We start from the raw sequence: 22,732 nt of genomic DNA, 5'->3' as shown, positions 1-22,732 counted from the left end.
TGCCCGGGCGAGGGGCGGAGGGCAGAGGGCGGAGGGCGGAGGCCCGCTCGCCCCCCCCGCCCCGCTCCTGCCCCCCGCGGCCGCCGCCTCTGATCTGCACCCGCGGCCCGGCTCCGGCTGACGTCACCTGCCCTGGAGCTGCGCGCGCTGATTGGCTGCAGGTGACGTCAGGGCCTTTTTCGCTCGGCATGACCTCATCCCCGCCGGCAGCCCCGCCCTCCGCCCCGGGCCTGTCACTCGCGGCCGAGCGCGGCGGCCCAGCCGGCTCCGCGCCCCCCGCCCGGACGCCGGAGCCCGAGCCGCGCCGGAGCCGCACCGGCCGCGCCCGCCGAGCCCGGGGTGGGATGCGCGCCGCGAGCGCGCGTGCCCGCCCGCAGTGCGCGCGCCCCGGCCCGAGCGAGCGCTCCCCGCGGCGGCGGCGGCGACGGCGGCGACGGCGACGAGGCCCGCGCGCTCCCCCGGCCCCTGCCCCGGCTGCGCGGGCCCCCGCCGGGCCCATGGGCGGCGCCGGTCCCCGTGCGCCCCGGACGCGAGCAGCGGCGAGGTGAGCGGGGGCGCCGAGCGGGGGCGCGGGGACACGCGGGGCGCGGGCGGGGAGCCGGTCCGGTGGGCGCAACGGCGGGAGCGCTGGGGCGGCTGCACCCGGCGGGCGCCCGGGAAGAGGCGGCGGCGGCGGGCCGGAGGGAAGAGGCCCGCCCGGTTCAGGGGGACGCGGCGGGCCGGCCCGGGAAGCCCTTCCCCCGCCTCCCACGGCGCCCAGCGGACCCCGGCCCGGTCCGCGCGGCCCCGCCAACCCCCGCTTCGCCGCCTTTCTCCTCGAAATTCTTTCTTATCTTGTGGGGGGAAGGGCATGCAGTAAGCACCCCGGACCCGGGCCCTCTGCGATCCAGCGCAGACCTGTACGGACCTCGGCTAGAGCCCCAGACTTCCCAGGCTGCCCCCCACCGCACCAGGGAAGCCCCAGATCGGACGGTCGTTCCTGCCCCCGCAGGGTAGGGATGCAGGCCCTGACCAAGGGAGCGGAGGGTTTGGGCCTGTGGGAGGCTTCGGAAAGGGCCCATTCCGAGCTCGGTGGGGAGGAGCTGCAGACCCCCTGGCCCCTGTGTGGTCAGGCCGCCACCGGTACCCCCACCTCAGGGTGCTCAGCTGGCCTCTGCAGAATAAAGACCATCCGCCAGCCTGCTGCAGAGGCAGCAGCGGGTGCTGGGGGAGGGGCTGGCACTGCCAGGCTGAGTGCAAGCAGCCTGCCTCAGCCTATCTGCCCACCTTAGTGGGGAGGGGTACCTCAGTGTCTGGCCTTGAAGGGAGGTGGTCACAATGGGCCCAGCTCCCATCAGGTCACCGCCACTGGGAGAATTTGCCTCCTGACTTCCCACTGCAAAAATGGACTGGCTTCTGCAGGGGGGAGTTGGGGGCCTGGGTGCTTCAGTGATTGCGGGGTGCAAGGGGCAGTCCATGCGGCAGAGAAGTGGCAGGGTCTACGGTGATGCCCAAAGTGTCGTGGTGCAGCCTGGGGTGGAGGTGGGGGTGCTGCAGATCAGGGGAGCAGCGTTCTGCTGTGCCCCCTGCCCCTGGGAGTCTGAGTGGAGGTCTGTGGGTCCAGGCACTGCCCTCTGCCTCCCTCAGACCTTCTTGCTGGGAGGGCAGCTCAGGAAATGAGTGTAGCATCCAGTACACCACCACACACACACACACACACACACACACACACCCCACCTCCTGCTCAGGGAGGACAGATGTCCCAGGAATTCACTCCTCAGATGCTTAATAAGCACCTGCCCGGTAGGACAGATCATGTGACTAGGAGCTGGGAGTTCATCCTGAATACCTCCCGCTGCAGTCAGCCAAGGGCTCCGGGAGAGCTGCTGGGCAGGTTCTAGTTCCCAGCAACCCCCACCCCGTTCCCCCCTCTGCTGCCCTCAGCCCTCAGGAAGGCTCCTGTGCCCCCGAGGCTGCCTCCAGGAACGCAGGCTTCCATGCAATGGATGCAGAAGGATGCTTGAAGGCATCCTCTGCTCCAGAAACCTACCCAGCATCCTCTCCTCTCCAGCTGAGGCTGACCTTGGAGCCCAGATGTTTCTGCTGCACGGACAGAGGGCCCAAGGGGCCTTGGAAGCCAGGGGGTATCCTGGCTGCATCTCCAGAGGGTGCAGCTCAGAGGGAAAGCAGATGAAGGAGCCAAACCATGGCGAGAGGGACATGGGTCAGACTCTCACCACCAGGACTGCACAGGCTGAGTCCACTTCTGCCTGGACCGCTCCAGGCAGTGACCGTAGATATCCCGGGATGGCCCACATGTGTAGCATGGGGGGACAGTGACCAGAGTCCTGCAGTAGGGCTAGCACAAGCCAGGCAGGAACAGAGGAAACCTAGATCTGTAGGGTCCTGAGTGTGGCCTTCTAAGGACCCACATGCTGAGACCTACTGCAGGCTCTACCCAGACCCCTGTGAACTGAGGGGGCAGGGCCCCACCCCATTGTCTCCCAGGCCCATGGCCTCCACACCAAGTCAGCCCTACTTGGCCTTGCCATCAGTCCCTCTGGGACCAGGTAAAGGCCAACTTGGGTCCTGTTCCAAGGGAGGATGAGGGGGCAGGAGTGAGAGCATCTAGGAGTCCCTGATGAAAGCAGAGGAGGGGAAAAATGAGCTAAGTGGGTGAGAGCTATCTACCAGCCTATCTCCTGGCCTCGTTGTGCAGCAGTTTTTGACTCCAGAGGTACCCCTGGGTCACAGCGAGCTGGACATCGCAGCATAGTGGAGGCCCCCTGCCAGCTCTTCTCAAGGGTCTACCTATGAGTGCCAGGCACCACTCGGGCTGGAGACACCGCTGTGAGTGAGAGCCAAGGCCCACCCATGGCTGACAGTCCTGACCGTTGTCTCTGGAGGTAGTGAGTTCCCTGTCAGTAGGTGCTGAGCAGAAGGCCTTGGTGAAAATGCTATCCATTGGGAGTTTTCAGGCCATGCATGTCCCTTGCTCAGGGACAAAGATGTGCCCCATGGAGGCCCTGAGAGCCAACAATGTAAAGAGATCTTGGGGCTGGCCCCTGGGGTTTGAGTGTCCTGGGATTTGAGGGGATTTGGCCCCCAGAGGGTGAGGATGAGTGCACCCAGTGGCCACATGTACCAGCACACATGTCTGCCTTGTGAGTAGTTGCATGAGGGGATGGGGTGGCTTGTGGAAAAGAGGTGAGCAGACAGGGTTCAGACAGGATGCAGAAGGGCATGTCACAGGACAGGCTGCCCTGTGTATGTGGCCTTGCAGGGCAAGGGGAGCTGCTTGCCGCCTGCTGGGTAGTGCCCAGCCTGGTGGGGAGGGGCCTCCAGTCTTCGGAACTGCCAAGTCTCCCTAGCCACGAACCCTTTGATAGGGGTGTCTGTAGTTGTGCCTCCATCCCACCGGCACCGAGACTCTAGAATAGCAGGTGATGGATACTGTTTCCCCTCATTTCCCAAGAATGGGTTCTGGATTGAGCCTGGAGAGGGTCCCTGAAGTCAGAGAGGCCTGAGACTTACAATATCTGTTTTCTCTGTGCCTACCAGGCCTGTTCTAGCCCCACTCATCTGCTCAAGACTGTCCTAAGCTTCCCTAGCCCCACTGGAGCTCTGGGCCCAGATCCATCCCACTGCAGGCAAGGGCCTGTCCCAGGAGCTTTAGGCTCCTGGAGTCCCCGTGGGTGAGGATGCACTCCCAGGATGCCCGCTCAGAACAAGAGGTCTCCTGCAGGAAGTGCACTCTGGCCAGACCTTGGCCACTTGGAGAAGGTTTTCCCGGAGGTGGGAGTGAGGGGGGCTGTGCGCACAGGTGCCCAAGGCAAGGAAGGTTAGGACCAGGCTGAGCAGGGGTGGGGTTGGTTGGGGTACTGGAGGAATGTCACACCTGGGCTTTGGGGCTCATGTGGACTTGGCCCAGGGTTATCCCAGGTCCCAGCTCCTGGGCACCTGCAGGAAGCAAGGGGTGGGCCCTGCCGTCCTGCAGAGCCAGCCTGCTCTGTGGCTGTGCCGCAGGAGCGGCGGTTGCCTGGCACCTCTGTGGTTGCCATGGCAACGACGGAGGTGCTAACTTGCTAATGAGTCCCCCTCGGCTGCAAATAACAATACTATAGCGGTTAATATGGCTGAGCTGCAGAGTTCCTTGGGGGAGGTGGGGCTGAGACCAGGTACCGGGCCCTGGAACCTCGCTGCCCACCCTTCCAGCCCCCTGCCCCTGTCCTGGAGCCCTGCAGCCTGGCTGGGCTCTTCCCCACCCTCCTCCCCTCTTGAGCCTGCCTCCCTGCCTGTCCTACAGCCTGGATTCCCATCTGTGGAGGTTGCACCCCTCCCCACCCCAACTCCTCTCCTGTCCAGTTAAGGACCTGAGGGTAGTGTTTGCACCCAGTGGCTGCAGGGAGGGCAGAGGATCTCTCCTAGCCCCTTCCCTTGTCCCTGCCTCTGGCATTTGTTGCTTCAGGTGGGAAACGATCTGCCCTCACCTGAAGGATGAGGACACTGAGTGCCCCTCTGCCCCGCTCCAGCTAGCTGTCTCAGGGACGGGCCTTGGAACTGGGCTCCTAGTCACACATCCAAGAGCAGGAGGCTTGTGGGGGATGTGGAGGGGGTGCTGCTAGCTGCGGCCTGTCTGCCACACCACAGACACAGGTTAGAACTCAGAACAGTTCATTCAGGAATTGAATCAGGGACCCCTCAGCAGATGAGAATCCTTGGGCAGGTAGGACTCCCCTCCACCAACAGGCAGGACCTCCCCAGCTAGTGAAGACTCCCCCTCAGCTTGTGGGTTATCCCTTTTGCAGATGAGGGACAGCTGCTCCAGCTGCACTCCCAGGCCTTACCCCCACAGTGGAGGAGCCCGGGCAGCAGGGTGTCTGTGGATGGGATCCTCGGGCCCTGCCCACTGATGAGGGCCATCCCAAGCACTTCCCTTTGGGCCAACTTCCATGGCTCAGCCCAAGGCTGCCCTTGGACACGGTCTACACCTGCCTTGCGCCTAGTTCTCTGTGAACTCCGCCATCCCCTCCACCGGCCTGGGAGCTCACCTGAGGAATGAGCACCAACATCACTGAAATGGGACAGTGTCCTGGGGTGGGGGGCCTCCCCCAACACCATCTGCAGCTGCAGCTTGGGGGCTTGCTGCAGGGCTCCCCCTCCGCCATCTGACCACCAGCCTCTCCTGTGTCTGAGCTAGGTGGGGGTGTGGTGGAGGGAAGACCCCAAATGAGTGGCAGTGGTAGAGGCCTTGGAGCCTGTCCAGTCTTTGTGGTGTCACCTGAGGCTGATCCCACTCCTACCGCAAGCCTCAGCCTCCCCATCTTTAAAGTAAACTTGTCCTCATACTGTGTGCCTCATGGTAGGCTGTGAGGCTAGGTGAGCCTAAGAAAGGCCAGTCCTGGGGCACCTGAGTGGCTTAGTGGTTGAGCATCTGCCTTTGGTCAGGTCGTGGTCCTGAGTACTGGGATCGAGTACTGCATCGGATTATCTGTGGAGAGCCTGCTTCTCCCTCTGCCTATGTCTCTGCCTCTCTCTGTCTCTCATGAGTAAATAAATATTTTTTTTTTTTTTTTTTTTTAAAGAAAGAGGGCAGCCCCGGTGGCACAGCGGTTTAGCGCCGCCTGCAGCCCAGGGCGTGATCCTGGAGACCCTGGATCGAGTCCCACATCGGACTCTCTGCAGGGAGCCTGCTTCTCCCTCTGGCTGTGTCTCTGCCTCTCTCTCTCTCTCTCTCTCTCTCTCTCTCTCTGTGTGTGTGTGTGTCTCTATGAATAAATAAATAAAATCTTTTAAAAAATAAAATAAAATAAAAATAAAGAAAAAAGAAAAAGAAAAGAATGGCTAGTCCTGGCAGGTGGCAGGGCAGGTGGGTCCTGGCAGGTGGGGTGGCGGTGCGAGGTATGTGGCAGAGGCTTGGCACCAAATCCGCAGGAGGGAGTCTCTGCGCCGGGATCTGGGGTCCCCACATCCCCATCTACCTCCTACTTCCTCCAAGAGGAAGAGTCCTATATATGGGTTACCTACTTAGACTTTCATCCTCAGACGCCACCCATATCACCCCGTCCTGGGACCTACAAGTCCTTAGAAGGCTCCCCCTAGACCTTGGGCTTTCACTGTGCCTGGAACACCCTGCCACACTGCCACCTCTGTTCTGTGAGCGTGTGACATGCTCCTGCAGGGAGACGGGCGCTGGCCCCAGACCCTTTTTGCAGCTGGCATTATTGTGACAATGGCAGGAGCGTAGGAGCCCGGCCTCCACTCCCAAGACCCCTCCAGCACCCTGCCTAGGCACCTGCCCCTTCCTATGGGTCCAGTTATCCGCTTCTGGAGCACTGGTACTGGGCAGGGCTGGAGAGGGGGTTGTGCTGGGGCAGGGGGCAGGCTCTGGATCCCTGCCTTGCCCAGAGTTCTGGAGATTAAGAAGATGTGCAGGCCAGAGAGGGAGAAGTCTGCATCCCGGCAATGGGATGACAGAAGCCTTGGGGGCAGGATGAATGTTCTGGATTGAGTGAGGGCCCATGAACCCAAGGGCCCAGGGGAGGGGTTCTCAGGCCTGTCCTGCACATCCAGCCCAGTCCAAGTTCTGAGACCCTTGCTGTGTCCCACTGAGAGGCTGTCACCGTGACCTGCACAGTCCAGAGCTGAATGGGACCATTCCAGAACATTCTCCTGGTCCAAGGGCCACAGAGCCCACCCTGCTTGCCTCAGATGCTAGGGAACTTGACTTTCACAGAGCCAGAGGGGCTGCCGATTTACCCCAAGGGAGGGAGGGCCCCCATGGGTGCATGCCAGGCTCAAACATTCTGGTGCCCTCAGGTCCCAGCATGGGTCCTTCTGAGGTTGGCCTGCCGGGGGAGCTGGCCGGGTGCCCACCCTGGGGGCCTGCACCACTGCTGACCATCTGCCTCTCCCTGCAGGTCTGGCACCATGCCCGGTCCCTCCGAACTGTAGGCCACATCCCTGGCCTTCGGAGCAGCCCCTGTGCACTGCAGGGCTCACCCCCTCCCCACTGCCCACTGCCCCACCATGGCTGGGGACCGGCTCCCTCGGAAGGTGATGGATGCCAAGAAGCTGGCCAGCCTCCTGCGGGGCGGACCTGGGGGACCATTGGTCATCGACAGCCGCTCTTTTGTGGAGTACAACAGCTGGCACGTGCTCAGCTCTGTCAACATCTGCTGCTCCAAGCTGGTGAAGCGGCGGCTGCAGCAGGGCAAGGTGACCATCGCCGAGCTCATCCAGCCAGCCGTGCGCGGCCAGGTACCTGGCCCCTGCCACCCACGCCCTGTCCCCTGTCCCCACCCAGACACCCATCACTTCCAGGGGCGAGGGCAGAGTTCCTCGGCCAGGTACACAGACAGGGCCTCTCAGCTGGGGCAGCCTCCGCCTCCTCTGCCCTCACACCCAAACTGAGCTCTTTGGGTCAGAATGTTCTGAGCCGTTCCATCCCTCGGGCCTTGTAGGCAGCCCCCACCCCTCTCCCTGAGCTTCCTCTTAGGGTGGACAGATGCTCCTCCCCAGGGAGACCCCCCCCCCCCCGGCTAATACCCTCTCCCCAGATACAATCCATCACCCCTCCCTCCCAGAGGCTGCTGACCCTATGTGGGTCCTTGCCACCTAAGATGGGGCCATGTCCCTGGGGTCCAGACCAGGACTCAGAGAGGGGTGCAGCAGGGCAGCGAACCATGGTGGCAGCCATGGTGGCAGCTGGTCAGGCGCACACTGATGGCTGTGAGAACCCAGAGGAACGCAGGAGGGGGGCCAAGAGGCTTATGCTGAGCCGCGTGTGCCCCCCCCCCAGTTCTTTCCCCTAGAGTTGGGAGTGACCCAGAATTCTCTCTGTGCCTCCCCCCTCCACCGCCCCAGATAATCACAGGTCACCTGCAGTGGAGCCAGGAGCACTGGGAGGGACCACTGGCCTGGTGACCTGGGGAGGCAGGGTACCTCTGGCACCGGTCAGGGGGTGGCATGCCCAGCAGCTCAGAGCTATGGGAGGGTGTTGATCACAGGCCTTGGGCCAGCAGAGCTGGGTGTGAGGACCCAGGTGGTACAGCCTCTTGTGGGGAGTCCCCCCCTCCCAAGGCCAGAACCAGCTCCCTGCAGCCTTGATGAGGGGAATCCGGTGATTAATCACCCCCAGCGAGGACTCCCTGCCAGAGCGCAATCCCATTGGCTGCTGGTGACATCATCCAGCCCAGGGCTGGCGGCTCAGCTGGCTTAGGGGCCGAGTGTGCTTGGGGGGCAGGGCATTAGCCACTCCGAGCAAAAGCTGCTCAGCATCTGGTCCCAAGGCTGGGAGGAGGGCAGTGGAATCCCAACCTCTAGCTGCCTCCTGAATTATAGGGGCTCTTGCCACAGCCCCCACTTTGCCCATCACTGGCTAGGGGATTGCCCAGACCCAAAGGCACGCCACCTTCAGGAGCCTCTAAACACACCTCCCAGTGACCCTGGGGACAGTTTTCCCTTTGCCTCAGACACCCTGACAGAGTCTGTACATTCCTGTCACTGTGGCCACCTGCACATGCCCCCGAGAACACTGTCACATTCACCTGCACATCCTCCACATGAGCCTGGCCCACCCTGGATGCCCACCCCGTCTGTTCCCTTAGCTGGGGTGACTGCACACAAGGGTGCAGCATGGAGATGAGCACCTCCCCGTTTCCTCCTGCTCTGAGGGCCTCCCTGTGTGTCTGTGGGCACTTAGCCCCATCCAAGTGTGAGCCGGGAGGTGGATGGGTGAAAGTCTGCCCTCCCTGCGAGGCAGCAAGGCAGGGATAACCCCTCCCCACCAGAGCCTGCCCAGTAGCAGAGGGTGGCAACAGGGGGCAGGGGGCATCCAGCAGACGCCCAGCAGTGCCCTCACCTCTGCCCTCACGGCCCCCAGGTGGAGGCCGCAGAGCCACAGGACGTGGTAGTGTATGACCAGAGCACACGGGACGCCAGCGTGCTGGCTGCGGACAGTTTCCTCTCCATCCTGCTCAGCAAGCTGGACGGCTGCTTCGACAGCGTGGCCATCCTCACGGGTGAGCTCCAGACACACCTCGGGCAGAGGCTCTGGGGTGTCCTCTCCTCGCTGTAAGCCTAGCTGCGGGGGCACCTGGGGAGTCAGGGCTCTGGACCCACCTCTGCTCTCTTCTCTGAGCCCAGAGACCAGCAGGTACTAGGGCAGTATGTGGAGCTAGGGGTGCCATCTCAGTAACCAGAGCTCTTTGCAGCCCCATCGTCCCCTCCCTGGGCCCCCACAGTTCAGAACCCCCTCCAACATGGGCCCGCCCCTCCACTGGCAGGGGAGGAGGGATGGGGTCTAGGCAAGGATGTGTCTCTGCCCCTCCAGCTGTTGGGAAGGGGAGTCACAGTCCCAATCTGAGCAGAACTGGTCCAGGACAGGGTGCCTCTGAATGCTGCACCTGTGCAGCTGCTGACAGAGTGCCTGACCCCTGATTGGGGGCCAGCAGAGGCCCCTATAGGGCTGGCTGTTCCCTGAAAACAGCCCAGCCATCCTGGAGGCTGGGAAGCCCCCCACCATACGCATATGCATGAGTGCCTGAGCATGCATGTGTGCACACACACACACACACACACACACAGGCTCCACAGTGGTTCTGGATGATTCTGTCCTCCTGTAGGCAGGGGCTGGGCACCTCCATAGAATCCACCTCCCCCAGGCAGCCCAGGACCCAGGGCTGGGTTGAGCTGGCCTGTCCCAGGGAGGTGCACCCTCCCTGCCCAGGTCTGGGGCCTCTGGGTGCCAGGGGCCACTGCAGGTGAGTGGAGGATGGAGAGGGCTGATGAGGGTGTCATCCCTACCCTCACACAGCCGATAGGACTCTTCTGTACATTCAGCACATGTGCCCTGAGCAGCCCCTGTGTGTGGGCACCCTGTGGGGTAGTCCGTGGGCACCAGGTTGGCCCCCTGGCACTGGTGTCCAGTGGGAGCACAGACCTTCACCACTGCCCAGGGGAAGTTTTGGGGAGAACCTACCCAAGGCTTTAGTTGGGCTGTTCTGGGCTGACCTCTAGGAGGAAGCACCCCTTGAGCTCACCCCAAGGGCTTCTTGGTGGGTCTGCAGTGTATGCAGGTGTGCGCGCTGCCATCTACACCTGTGTCTGGGTCTACATAGTCCGAGGGCATCTGCATCTGTGTGTGGCTCTGGGATGCTGGTGATCCGTGCTTGCTTGTGCGTATGTGTCCCACCTCGGCGACCCCAAATTTGTGTGGATAGGATGTGGGTTTGTGTGCATGTGTGTGAACTCTGGGACCAGAAGCCACAGAATTGCAGACTGCCCCCTGAGCTGTTTGGGGGCTGAGCGGGTAGGGAGAAGACAGAGGGCACAGAGGTCTGGGCTTTTTGGCAGGTGTCCTGGGCAGAACAGGAGCCCAGCTGGGAACCCAGCGTGTATGTTCACACCTGCGCATGTCAATGTGCATGTGCGCGCGTGCTCTGTAGTCAGGAGTGGGAGTCCCCAGGCCTCCTGGGAGTCTGAGAAGCAGGTCTAGGGCAGTGCCCTCCCTCCCTTACTATCAGGCCTCCCAGGAAAGCCTACAACCTCTCATGTCAGTCTCCTCTGGAGCCAGGGGCCCCTCACCCAGCAGGCAGAGGCTGGGATGTGCCACGAGGGCTCACCAGGGACCTGGCTGTGTCCTACTTGGCTGGCTGAACCCTTGGGGCAACCACCTGCTCTTTCTCCCCTGCCTGCCCCTGCTTTCCTGAGGGCCAGGTGAGGCCCAAGTCCTGACCCACGGTGCTGTGAGTGAGACGGGCTCCTGGTGGCACCAAGCAGGCCCCGGGCAGGGGGGCAGCATCAGAGCCTGGCCCACAGCTCCCACCAGAGGCAAGCACAGCTGCCGGACCGGTGGGAATGGGAAGGCAAGGCTGGGGGGAGGCGGTCAGAGGGCCGCTGCCCAGACACAAGGGGAAGTGACTGTCCAGGGGGATGGGGCTCAGCAAAGGCCAGAAAGGGAGGACCCCCCTCGGTGGGTGGGGCGCAGGAGGATGGCGGGGCTATCCCTCTCGGAGAGACCGCGGCGGCTTTCGGAAGCAGGAGAGAGGCAGGAGAGGGCCGCGGGGGGGCAGGCGCGCTGGGGTCCGGAACCCGCTGCCGGCACCGCTGCCCCCCCCGCCCCCCCCGCCCCCCACAGCGGCTCGGCGGTGACGTCCGGCGGGGCGGGGACGGAAAGGGAGCCTGGCCCTTTAAGCCGCGGGCGGCCCTCGCCCGGGTGCGCGTTGCTGCGGAATGCGGGCTGGTGATGTCGCCGCGCCGGGTCGGTGGGTCCCCGCGGCCCGACCCCGCACGCGCCGCCCTCGGACCCTGGCCGGAGACCGCGGCGGGAGCGCCCCGTGCGCGGAGGGTGCGCGGAGGGCGCGCGGCGGGCGTGCGGGGTGGGGGGGAGCGTGCGCAGGTGCGGACCCTGCCCGGGGCGCGGGGGCGGGGTGGGGGCGGGCGGGGGGGGCCGCGGCGGTACGCGGGGCTGCGAGGCGCGCGCCCGCCCAGGGGCAGGAGAGCGCGCGGGGGAGCCGCGGGCGGGGGCACTGGCGGGGCCCGGGGCCCGCGGAGTCGGTGGACGGTGGACGCGCTGCGTCCTGGGCTTGGGCTTTTGTGCGAATCCGGGATTCCATTGTGTGGCGCAGAGCCGGGAAGCGGTGAGGCAGAGGGAGGTGGGCATCCCTCCTGAAGGAAGGTGCCCTTGGGGAGGCCTCGGGGTGGGGGCGCCCCTGCTGCCAGTAGTGCCAGCACCTGGGAGGGTCCAGGCCTGCTGCCACTGACCCAACCAGGGGTGGCCGTCTCCTGCACCCCAGAACCTGGGAGGGTCCTGAAATCACGGGAGGGGCGGGGCCTCGGGCTCTGCTGCACTTGGCATCCATGGGGCAGTTATCAGGTTGGGGGCACTCCTGTGGGGCTTTACCTGAGGAGTTGCCGTCAAATCTGGTGTGTCTGCACCTGACCAGAGATCCCCCTTTGTGGGAGAGGTTCCTGGTGGAATACAGCCCCCCACCCTTCACCTTAGGCCACCCAGAGAGCAAGAGAGGCATAGGGTAGAGATGAGTCTTTGGAGAGGTCCTGCCGACCTTGCCCCTCCTGGGGTAGGGGGGGCTCTCCTTCAGGAGGAACATCCAGGGAACCCCTGGCTCTGACTGGTAAACAGGAGCCCAGCCCCAGCACCCCGGTCAGCTTTCTCCTGTGAACTGGGTTGTCAGTGATGCCGATAATCACCCACGGCTCCCTATCCAGCCAGCAGGTTGCCAAGATAGGGACAGCTTCTCCTTCACTGCTGGTGCCTCCCCTCCCTCAACTGGAGGTTCCACATCACCATGCCCCCTGCCAAAGTAAAGCCTCCATTGGGGGCCACAGAGCACACATGGCAGGCACTCTGATTGGCAGTTTATACAAACTGGTCATTGAGCTGGGCCAGGGGTGAAGGCTGAGGGCACCAGGTATCTCTGTCCTGGGAAACCAGCCAGGGTCTGACACCAGCTGTTTCTGCAGCCCAGGAAAGAGAACTGGGGGTCTCGTGGCCTGGGACCCGTGCTCTCACTCTCCTTCTGTGGCACGTCAGACGAGGCCTCGGTCCATCTGTACTCTGTAATGGATCAGTCCACTGAGAGCAGGGAATGTCCACGGGGTTGTGTCGCCGAAAGTGTGGTTAACTCCAGGGTGGCGACTAGGTAGTCTCATCTCACCCCTTACCCCAGGAGCTGGCGATCACAGCTGTGGGTGTGGGCAAGTCAGCTCCCAGTGTGTATGCACGGGCATCATTTCCCTTTAGACTCACAACTGTGCTATGTGGCAGGCAGGATGCAGAAACAGGCCAGGGTGTGATGAGCTCTGCCCGTGGCCACTCACTGAGTCAGGGAGAAACTGGGGATTCCCACTTGGGTCTTTCAGGGCCAGTGGAGATGCTCCCTCCACTGACCTATGGCCCAGGACGTGTATGTGGTAGGAAGGCAGCGCACATGCCAGCCACGTGTAGGACGTGCGCCCGCTGCGTGCCCTGCTTGCTCACAGTCCCGGGGGTTCCCAGCTCTTAGTCCATCCTCTGGTGCTGTCTTCTGGGCAGAATGGAGCCCTAACTAGGGCACAGGTGCCCCCGCGGGCCATGCCAATTCCAGTAGGTGATGTCATGCCCAGGGGGGAGGAGGGCCCCTTGGAAGCCCTTGCCTGCTGGTCCTGGCACCCAAGCTTGGCCTGGGGCCTCCAGCCAAGTAGAGTCAGGGAGGGATTGCATCAGCCCAGGGGGAGAGGCAGGAAGGCCCAGGCTGGCTTCCAGCCATGGGCACGGAAGATCCACACTGTCAACAGGAGCCTGCCATAGCGTCTGAACTCACCCTTGCCTGGGTCCTGCACATGCTAGGCTGGCCTGCCACCTTGACCCCACATTTATGGGCATCACAGCAGCGTCCCCAGGGGGGCCAGCTCCTAATTAGCCTGGGGAGGAATGTGGGCGTAGGGGCAGGCTGTATATGGGCACAGCACACGCCTCGACTTCGTGAGAGCAGCCCTCTAGCACCTAACACTGACACCAGGTGCCCAGGCCAGAGGCTCACCTGCTGGCATCACTTTGGGCTGGGAGTCCAGGCTGGGTGTGGCTGAGATGTAGGGGTGGTCGGGTGCCCTGGGCTCTTTCTCCTACCCCAGCCGGCTGACCACCTGACCCACGTCTCCTCTGTTCCTCCTTCTGCAGGGGGCTTTGCCACCTTCTCCTCCTGCTTCCCTGGCCTCTGTGAGGGCAAGCCTGCTGCCCTGCTGCCCATGAGCCTCTCCCAGCCCTGCCTGCCTGTGCCCAGTGTGGGCCTGACCCGCATCCTGCCTCACCTCTACCTGGGCTCTCAGAAAGATGTCCTGAACAAGGTGTGTGGGCTTGGCCGGGAAAGGTGGCAGGAGTGCAGGTGCAGCTCCTGGGCTGGTTTTGGGGCGGGGGGGGGGGGGCAGGGCACAGAAAGGAACTGAAAGCCAATGAGGGGATGAGTGAGCATGGTGTGGGAGAAGACTGGGTTGAGGGCAGGAGATCGCAAGGGGGCTGGGTAGGACCAGAGTAGGGCTGGGTGGAGAAGCAGCTCCCAGCCCCTTAGGCGGTGGAGCCCACATGCCAAACTGCTGATGTCACTGGGCCCCCGGCCAGCTCAGAAAGAATCCCGTGTTTTAAAATTGTGATGAGGGAAGAGGGTAAAGCCACCGCCCAGGCAGCCATAAAATTCCTGGGAGCCTACCTCAGGCTGTGGGCGGCGCCAGCGGAGACCAGCATCCCGACCCCCGCTCCGGAGGCTCCAGAGGCTCTGAGCTCCCAGGTGGAAGTGGGAGGGGCTCCTGGAGCCAGGCTTCCACCTCCAGGGCACCCCTGTCCAACCTGTCCCTCCCCCATCTCTCCAGGACCTGATGACCCAGAATGGAATAAGCTATGTCCTCAATGCCAGCAACTCCTGCCCCAAGCCAGACTTCATCTGTGAGAGCCGCTTCATGCGCATTCCCATCAATGACAACTACTGCGAAAAGCTGCTGCCCTGGCTGGACAAGTCCATTGAGTTCATTGGTGAGGGGGGCGCCCTCCTGCCCGTGTCCTCAGGGGTGTGGGGGGGTGGGGGTCTCGTGGAGGAGGGTGTGCAGGAGGCAGGGGAGAAGCACTGTGCCCAGCTGCGCTTGGGCCTCAGACAGAGCTGGGATGGTAGGCGGGAGGGCAGGAAGGTCCCCTACCTGGGTTAGGGAAGGGCTGCGCAACCTGAGCGCTCATCTGGCCCCATGGCTCCTGCCTCCAGATAAAGCTAAGCTGTCCAGCTGCCAAGTCATCGTCCACTGTCTGGCTGGCATCTCCCGCTCTGCCACCATCGCCATCGCGTACATCATGAAGACCATGGGCATGTCCTCTGACGATGCCTACAGGTAGCCTCTCCTTTCTTCCTGGGCTCAGAAGAGGAAGGCTGGAAGCAGCCCCTTGCCGTCCCCTCTCCACCCACGAGAGCAGCAGCATGGACCTGGCTGGGAGGGGGAGGCAGGCGCAGGCTCCCGCACTATCTGGTGTGCACACCCGCTGTGTGCCCCAGCACCGCAGGGGGAGCTGGGGAGAGGGGGAGACAGGCAGGGAGCCTGTCCAACGCTGCCGCCTTCCCCCAGGTTCGTGAAGGACCGGCGCCCATCCATCTCTCCCAACTTCAACTTCCTGGGCCAGCTGCTGGAGTATGAGCGCAGCCTGAAGCTGCTGGCTGCCCTGCAGGGGGACGGGGCGTCCCACCCGGGGACCCCTGAGCCCCTCCCGGGCCCCGCCGCCCCGCTGCCGCCGCCACCACCTACCTCAGAGAGCGCTGCCACCGGGAGCGCGGCGGCCAGTGCGGCCAGGGAGGGCGTGCCTGGCACCGGCGGGGAGCTGCCCGCGCCTGCCCCCGCCCCGGCCACCAGCGCGCTGCAGCAGGGCCTGCGTGGCCTGCACCTGTCCTCCGACCGCCTCCAGGACACCAACCGCCTGAAGCGCTCTTTCTCCCTGGACATCAAGTCGGCCTATGCCCCCAGCCGGCGGCCCGACGACCCGGGGCCCCCCGACCCTGGCGAGGCCCCCAAGCTCTGCAAGCTGGACAGCCCGTCGGGGGGCGCGCTGGGCCTGCCCTCGCCGGGCCCCGACAGCCCGGACGCGGTGCCGGAGACGCGCCCGCGCCTCCGCCGGCGGCCCCGGCCTCCCGCCGGCTCCCCGGCGCGCTCCCCGGCGCCCGGGCTCGGCCTGAACTTCGGTGACGCCGCCCGGCAGACTCCGCGGCTCGGCCTCTCGGCCCTGTCGGCCCCTGGGCTGCCTGGCCCCGGCCAGCCCGTGGGCCCCGGGAGCTGGGTGCCGCCGCTCGACTCCCCCGGCACGCCGTCGCCCGACGGGCCCTGGTGCTTCAGCCCCGAGGGGGCACAGGGCGCGGGCGGCGCGCGGTTTGCGCCCTTCGGCCGGGCGGGCGCTCAGGGCGCGGGGGGCGGCGACCTGCGGCGGCGGGAGGCGGCGAGGGCTGAGGCCCGGGACGCGCGGACCGGCTGGCCCGACGAGCCGGCCCCGGAGACGCAGTTCAAGCGCCGAAGCTGCCAGATGGAGTTCGAGGAGGGCATGGTGGAGGGGCGCGCGCGGGGCGAGGAGCTGGCCGCCCTGGGCAAGCAGGCCAGCTTCTCGGGCAGCGTGGAGGTCATCGAGGTGTCCTGACGGCGGCCAGGGACCGGCGCCCGGCGCTCCGCTGCCCTCGGCTCCTGGCCTGGGTCGCCAGCAGCCGGCCCGCTATAAATATATATTATATATAATGCAAAGAAAGGTAAATGGTTTTACTGCGATTTTTATCGAGAAGTAAATATTTCGATTTTTTATTTATTTAAGCTGTTCATTCTGGCAATGATTTGGCAACAGTGCGGGCGGTCCTCGGAGCTCTATTTTTACTGTCTGGTATTTAAACTGAAACACACGTTTCTAAGCAATATGAGGCCACCTTCAGCCCCAAGCTGGGGTGCCAGGCCTGGGGTCCCCTCCCCACTCCCCCCCCCCCAGGAAACACTGCTGACCGTTGCAAAGAGGCTGCCAAGCTTTCGTGCACTTTTTACATAAGAAAAAGGGGAAAAAGGAGAAAAAAACTTTGCCACAAACTGAGCCGCAGAACCTCCCTGCCCCTCCCTGCCCCTCCCTGCCCCTCCCTGCCCCCTCCTCTCCATTCCTCCTCCTCTGCTCCTTTCTTGGGCTCTGCACCAAAGTCTAGGTGGGGGACATGTCCCAGGAGCTGGGGTGTGGCCGAGGCGGCTCTGCCAGCTGGAGGCACCCCCAACCCCTGCCCTCTGCCTCCCCCGCCCCCCACCCCGCCCCATTGCCCGGTTGATATAGACTGGCTTTGGGCCTGGAGAGGCTAGAGTATTCGGAGCAGGCTGGGGATAAGACAGGATAGGGGCTCCATGAGGGGGCTCTTGAGTGTCACATGCCCTGGGTCCCCAGGGCAGGGATGGAGGCGAAATGCCTCCCACTCCTGCCTGAGACCAGGGCCAGTTTCTCGGGTTCAGCAAGGCTGTTCCGTGGAGGCTGCTCCTCCTCCTCTACTCGGGGGTGCTGCTCCGCACCACCTGCCAGGTGAGGGAAAGAGGAGAGGCGCCGGGCCCCAGTGGGTATGAGGCAGGAGGAGCTGGACTAGCCAGTGCTGTCTCCACTGGTCAGAGGGCAGATGCATTTAGAGTCTGGTTCTGGGCTCTTCCCCCGCTGGCCCCAGGCCAAACTTGGAATTCAGGTATGTTCCTACAGGTGGAGGGCCTCCACCAGGAGCTGGCTGCCTTGCTGACTGAGGGGGTAGTTAAGCACCTGTCAGACCCTTATGCTTCCAGGGGATGGGGGTCCTTAGCTTTGGGAGAGCCATCTCCAAACAAAGACCCCTGATATGGGCAGGTGCAGGTGTCCCCCCCCACCTGCCCCAGCCCCACGGGGTCCTTGAAGAAGAGCACTCCCATACTCCCCTGGGGAGCTCTCACCTCTGAAGCCTCCCTAGTATCTTCAAGTGATATGCCAGGTGGCCTGTTGGCCCGGGTGGGCTGGCCTGGCACTAAAGCAGGGAAAAGCCACAGCTGCACCTGCCCCACACCCTCTTGGGTCACTGGGACCCATGGCTTTTGGAGGCAGGAGATGTCCCCCAACCCTCAGATGTCCTAGTGTCTAGTGGAGGGGGGGGGGTGACTGGTCGCCTCGGGGAAGAAGCCAGGGGCTTGGCAGGAGGGGCAGCTGGGTGGACTGAGTCTTCAGGCAGCTGCCCTGTGGCTGTTTCTTCTGTTTGTTCTGTTGACCTGCAGCCCCGTGCACCTGTCATCCCTCCTTTAAGCAAAAGTCCTCTTCCTGTTCCCTCTGTCCCCACCCCATTTCCCAAGAAAATAAGCTATCATTGTTGTGTTTGCAATCTATGGATTAGAGGTTTAAGTATTTATTATTGGTTAATTATTATTATGATTGATTATGTAAACTTGCCTTCTGTCTGTCTATCGCGTTGGGTTTCTGAGGTGACCCTGGGTGTGGAGGATGCACTGGTCCCCACCTCCGCGCCCCACCCCTGTGCTGTCCAGGAGACAGTGGTCTGGGGCCACTGGTTGGGCCCAAAACTCTGGAGGCAGGTCCCGCAGCCCCAGTTCTTCCCCTCTCTTTGCCCTCTGCCCTTTCTCTAGGGCCGCCAGCATCTCTTGTAACTTAGGTCTTGGAGTGGGGGGGCTCTTGCTCTTGAGGCACTGGTCACCCCAAAGTGAGCAGCTGCAATGTGTGGGGAGGTCCTGTCTTGGCCACCCCTCTCTTGTCCTGGGGGGACTGGGCCCTGGCACGCATCCCTCCCCGGTCACTTCCACATACTGCCTGAGGTGAGGCAGGGGCCAGGCCCTAGCCCTCTCCAAGTCTCTCAGTCCTCCTCCCCCCTCCCTGGCTCTGGCATTGGGGGTCATCCCAGAATGGACCCCGCCCCCTCCTAATATTTGCTGGAAAGTCCAGCGGAGGAGAGGTGGCAGGTCCCCCGCATGGCTCCCAGTCTCTCTGGACTGGGCAGTCCGCCCCCACCTTAGAACCCTTCCCCCAGTGCGGCCACACTCTGCTCCCTGTCCTGTCCCCTTCTTTTGTATTTGGAAACAACGTGTTGTAATAAATCCTGAGATGGATGTTTTCTCCATGCCTCTGGCTGCCTCTTTCTTCAGGCGGGTTGAGTGGTTGGAGTGGAGAGCATGGGGCAGTGGTCCTGGAGGTTCCTAAGGCCAAGAGACTGGGGCATTGGGCCCAAAAGACCAATTTCCCCAGGATTCGCTGCCTCAGAGCCCGAGGGCAGGGTGGGCAGGATGGGGGTGCAGTGCTGGGGAAGGGGCCCCAGCCCACTCTAGAATGGAGAACACCCTGTTTGTTGCTACCTGCTAGTGAAAATTTTATTTATTTATTTATTTATTTATTTATTTATTTATTTATTTATTTATTTTATTTTTTTTGGTGAAAATTTTAAAAACTTAACAACTATACCCAATAAGAACTTGGTTTTGCCCCTCAACCCTTCCCCATCCCACTACCGGGTGTAAGTCCTGCAGACAAATGTGTGTGCCTGTGTGTGTGTGTGTGCCACGACAGCCTTCCCTTCCAACAGAATTTGGGGTCTAGCTACAGAGTGTTTGCAACTAGCTTTTCAATTATTTAAATTATTTGTTGAAGGAATCCACGTGCATGCTACAAGGACCACAGGCACACGAGAGTATCTGGTGGAAGGCACTGGGGTGACTCACCCGTTTTTGTGGGTTCCTCTCCCTGGGGTCAGTGCAAGCGATGGGCTCCAGCCCCCCACTCCCCCCCACCCAGGGGCTAGATTAGTCCTCCGGAATGCGGTTACAGCTGCAGCTCTGAGCATTCAGGTAATGCTCTCCTGGGACAGATTTTCAGACATGACTCCTCTGGGTCACCCAACGCTTGCCTGGCTGTTACTATAACGACAGCTTCTGTGTACTGGGCTCACTATGTGCTAGGCACTACTCCAGGCATCCTGGCATTTCCCAGGAAAAGATCTCCCAGGCTCAGGGGTGGGGTTGGGGTGGGGTGGGGCAGGGCAGGGCGGGGTGGGGGGGCGGGACTGAAGGACAGGTCTGTGCCCTCAGCCCCATGGCCCTCTGGCTAACACAGCACTAGCCCTCAAAGAGAGTCTGACCCTTCTTGGAGGTTTGGCCTGCTTATTCCTAGGGACACTTCCCTAGTTCCAAGCTGCTGGTAGCCCAAACCAGGAACACAGGCCAGACCTATGTGTGTGTGTGCATGTGAGCACACATACACCGGATTGCGCACACGCATGCAGGATGTGCATGTTTCAGGAGGCTGGAAGAGATGAGAAAGCAGGAGATGGGGAAAGCTGAGGGGCTCAGCTGGCCCCTCTCTGGGGGGGCTGTGGGAAGAGGCAGGGTCCTTGAATCCAGCATCCCTAGGAGCCCTCAAGAGGCCGAAAACTAGAAGCACAGGGCTGTCTAAAGCAAGGCTATTTTTAGCTTAAGAACATCTATTTATAACTCTGGCAGCCCCTTGGAGTCCATAAAACTGGAGACTGGAAGAAAGCTGATGGCTGTCTCAAGCAGCCCACGGTGCCTCCTGCTCCCTAAGGAGGCAGGGTGATGGCACCTCTCCCAGGATGACCCGCTGGGGCTCATAAGGACAAAGGACCCAAGTGGGGTGGGAAGATGCCAGCTACCAAGTCGACCAGGCTCCTGGAGGTCAACTGGCCCAAGGGCTGAACAGAGCAAGTAGCCAGGCACACCTGGGCACTGTGGGCTGGCCTCCACCTGCTCTGGACCACATGGTCTGGTGCCTGCCGCAAGGGGTCTTCTGCAAACACTGGGCATCCTGCCTGCTTCTGCCTCTCACTCCTCTGCCCTCCTTGGTCAAGAGCTTTAGGGTCTTGATGGGTCTCGGAAGGGTGAGTGCATTGTAGGTAAAGGGTTGCTCTGTGTTGGTTTCACCTGTGGGTAATGATGCTATCGACTGGGGATGCCCGAAGCCCCCACCAGGGCCTGTACCACCGCTGGTGGCCACTACGGGCATTTCCCCATGGGAGCCGGTGTCATGGCAGGACTGGCGCTGGAGGTCCATCCTACATTACAGGACACACTTTAGCACCAGCCATCAGGGAACTTGGAGGAAGCTTTACTGCTCATGGCTCCTGGAGGGGACAGCAAGGTCGCAGATAGAGAGGGAGGCTGCATGGACCTTGGTCTCTGACTTTCGGGGGTTGGGGGTGGGGGCTGGGGTTTCTAGAGTGGTTGGCTATCAAGTCACTGAGGAGTTTCTAGAACAGAACTGCCTGGGTGGGGCAGCCTGGCTCTTTATCCAGTCCAGTAGCTCGCAATGTGTTTATTTGAGATGGATGTCTTTGAAGTGAATGTCTCAGCAATCAAAAGCTTAAAGTCATGCAGTTACATTAAGAATCAAAAAAGCTAATCCTCAGGCACTTATACTCCAGGGCTGGCTGGCTGGCTGGCTGGCTGGGTATAAGGGTTTGATAGATGGGGGATTAGGGAGTGGCTGTGTGAATAGTGGTATATGGATGGGTGGGTGAGATGGGTGGATGGATGGGTAGATGGTTGAGTGTGTAGATGTGTGGATAGATGAGTAAATGGGAGGCTGGCTGGGTGGTTAGTGGTCGGATGGGTAGGTAGATTGGTGGACAGGAGATTGATGGATGGGTAAATGGGAGGAAGGCAGGGAGGGAGGGAGAGAAAGAAGATGGATAAGTAGTAACATATTACAGGGTGCACTTCTGCTGGTCTACCTTACGTTGAAGCTGTGTGCCTGCCTCCATTCTACCACTGGTCTGCATACAGACACCTAGTCCCTGCTTATAGAAGATGGTCAGTAAATGTTCAATGTATAAAGCACAGGCTCAGAGCTGGGCACCACTGCAGAGACCCAGTTCAATCCTTTCCAGGACCCAAGGAGGTGCTAAAAGAGTGACAACAGGCCCAAAATGGAGCCACCTGTGCTAAGCCCCCCACCAGCAAGCCGAGACTAATCACCTAATCTAACTGCAGTTCCAGCCTCTCCCAGAGGTGGACTCAGTCTGGAATTTCCTGGTCAGCACCAGTGAGGTCATCTGCTGGATAAGATCCCTGCCTTCCCTAAGGGAAGGTGACCTTCCTGAAACAATCCACTCTTTTAGCTTCCTTGTCCTCTCCCCCACTTCTGCCTATATAAACCTTTCATTCTGTACCACTCCCCAGAGCTTCTTTCTACCTGCTAGGTGGGATATTGCCCAATTCACAAATCTTTAAATAAAGCCAATTAAATTTTCAAATTTCTTTCAGTTGAATTTTGTTTTTTAACAAGAGGAACTGACTTTCCAACATCCCTCAGAGTCAGGGCAGAGTTGGGGTGGGCTCAATGCCTGACTCTGGGCTCTGCTCATCCCAGCTGAGCAGTCTGCAGAGGTATCATGGAATGGGCCAGCCACAGTGGCCCCTCAAGCCCCTTCCAGCTCCAACCTAAAGGGGCTTAGCCGGGGAAGCATGAAGCCGCTGGCTCTCAGGAAGGCTTGGGGTGAGGGGTTTGGCCTCTGAAAGCCAGGTTGGATTTGGAGAACTGGGACATATGTAGAGAGGTGACACGGTACCAGGGCCACAGAGAAAGGGTGGAGGTGGGGCTGAACACCTCGGGGCCAGGCAGAAGCTGATGACCTCTGCAAGGTGAGGTCCAGTGAGAGGGGGAGTGCACAGCTCTGAAAGGCAGGGATGGGGCAAGGGGTTCCTCTGTTCTGCCAAAAAGTAGTTCTTCCTGAGGAGCCGTGGAGCCTCCAAGGATCTGAAAAAAATGCAAACTGGCAGTTCGGTGTCCCATTCTCCAGAAAGTGGCACAGGGTTGGTTGGGTCCTGGGCATACAGGCTGATTGCCAGCAGAGTGTCACAGAGGTGCCTTGTGCAGATGGCATGAGCCCTCGGGAAAGGAACCTTTCTCTCCCGGGGAAGACGGCTCCTTGAGCCAACCCCCCAGGGTAGTCTCATCCTTTTGTCAGGGGGCAGGGGTCTAGGCTGGCAAGGCTGCCCTGGGGTCTGTTCCTGGCCATTGTGGGGTCCCTAGACATAGGGTCATCTCTGAATGAGTGGCCAGGCCCTGAAGATGGTGCTGTTAGCTTAATGAAGGTGAGGGGAAGGGAGCAGTTCCTCCTCCACTCCCCAGGATAAAACCAGAGCTAATGTTGGTCAGGCAGGAAGGCACCAGGCTGAGATGTGGGGGCCAGTGCCCAGACCTCTGAGGAGTTCTTGGTGGGCTGGGGGGAAGAACTGCTCC

At 61.7% G+C, this 22,732-nt stretch overlaps 1 protein-coding gene across 1 annotated transcript; it reads left to right on the top strand.

The window, feature by feature from the left end:
• The first annotated feature begins 425 nt into the window (after positions 1-425).
• Positions 426-18,604, top strand: DUSP8 (dual specificity phosphatase 8). The gene is made up of 7 exons (XM_055314892.1): positions 426-544; positions 6,900-7,239; positions 8,864-9,002; positions 13,661-13,827; positions 14,347-14,506; positions 14,730-14,853; positions 15,085-18,604. Exons 2-7 carry the CDS (start codon positions 7,009-7,011, stop codon positions 16,136-16,138), a joined length of 1,875 nt encoding a protein of 624 aa, XP_055170867.1. The 5' UTR covers positions 426-544; positions 6,900-7,008; the 3' UTR covers positions 16,139-18,604.
• Positions 18,605-22,732: the final 4,128 nt, after the last annotated feature.

The sequence above is a fragment of the Nyctereutes procyonoides genome, unplaced genomic scaffold (assembly GCF_905146905.1).
Source record: "Nyctereutes procyonoides isolate TBG_1078 unplaced genomic scaffold, NYPRO_anot_genome, whole genome shotgun sequence".
NCBI lineage: Eukaryota > Metazoa > Chordata > Mammalia > Carnivora > Canidae > Nyctereutes > Nyctereutes procyonoides.
The sequence above is the reverse complement of the archived record's forward strand: the minus strand, read 5'-3'. Positions and strand labels throughout refer to the sequence as shown.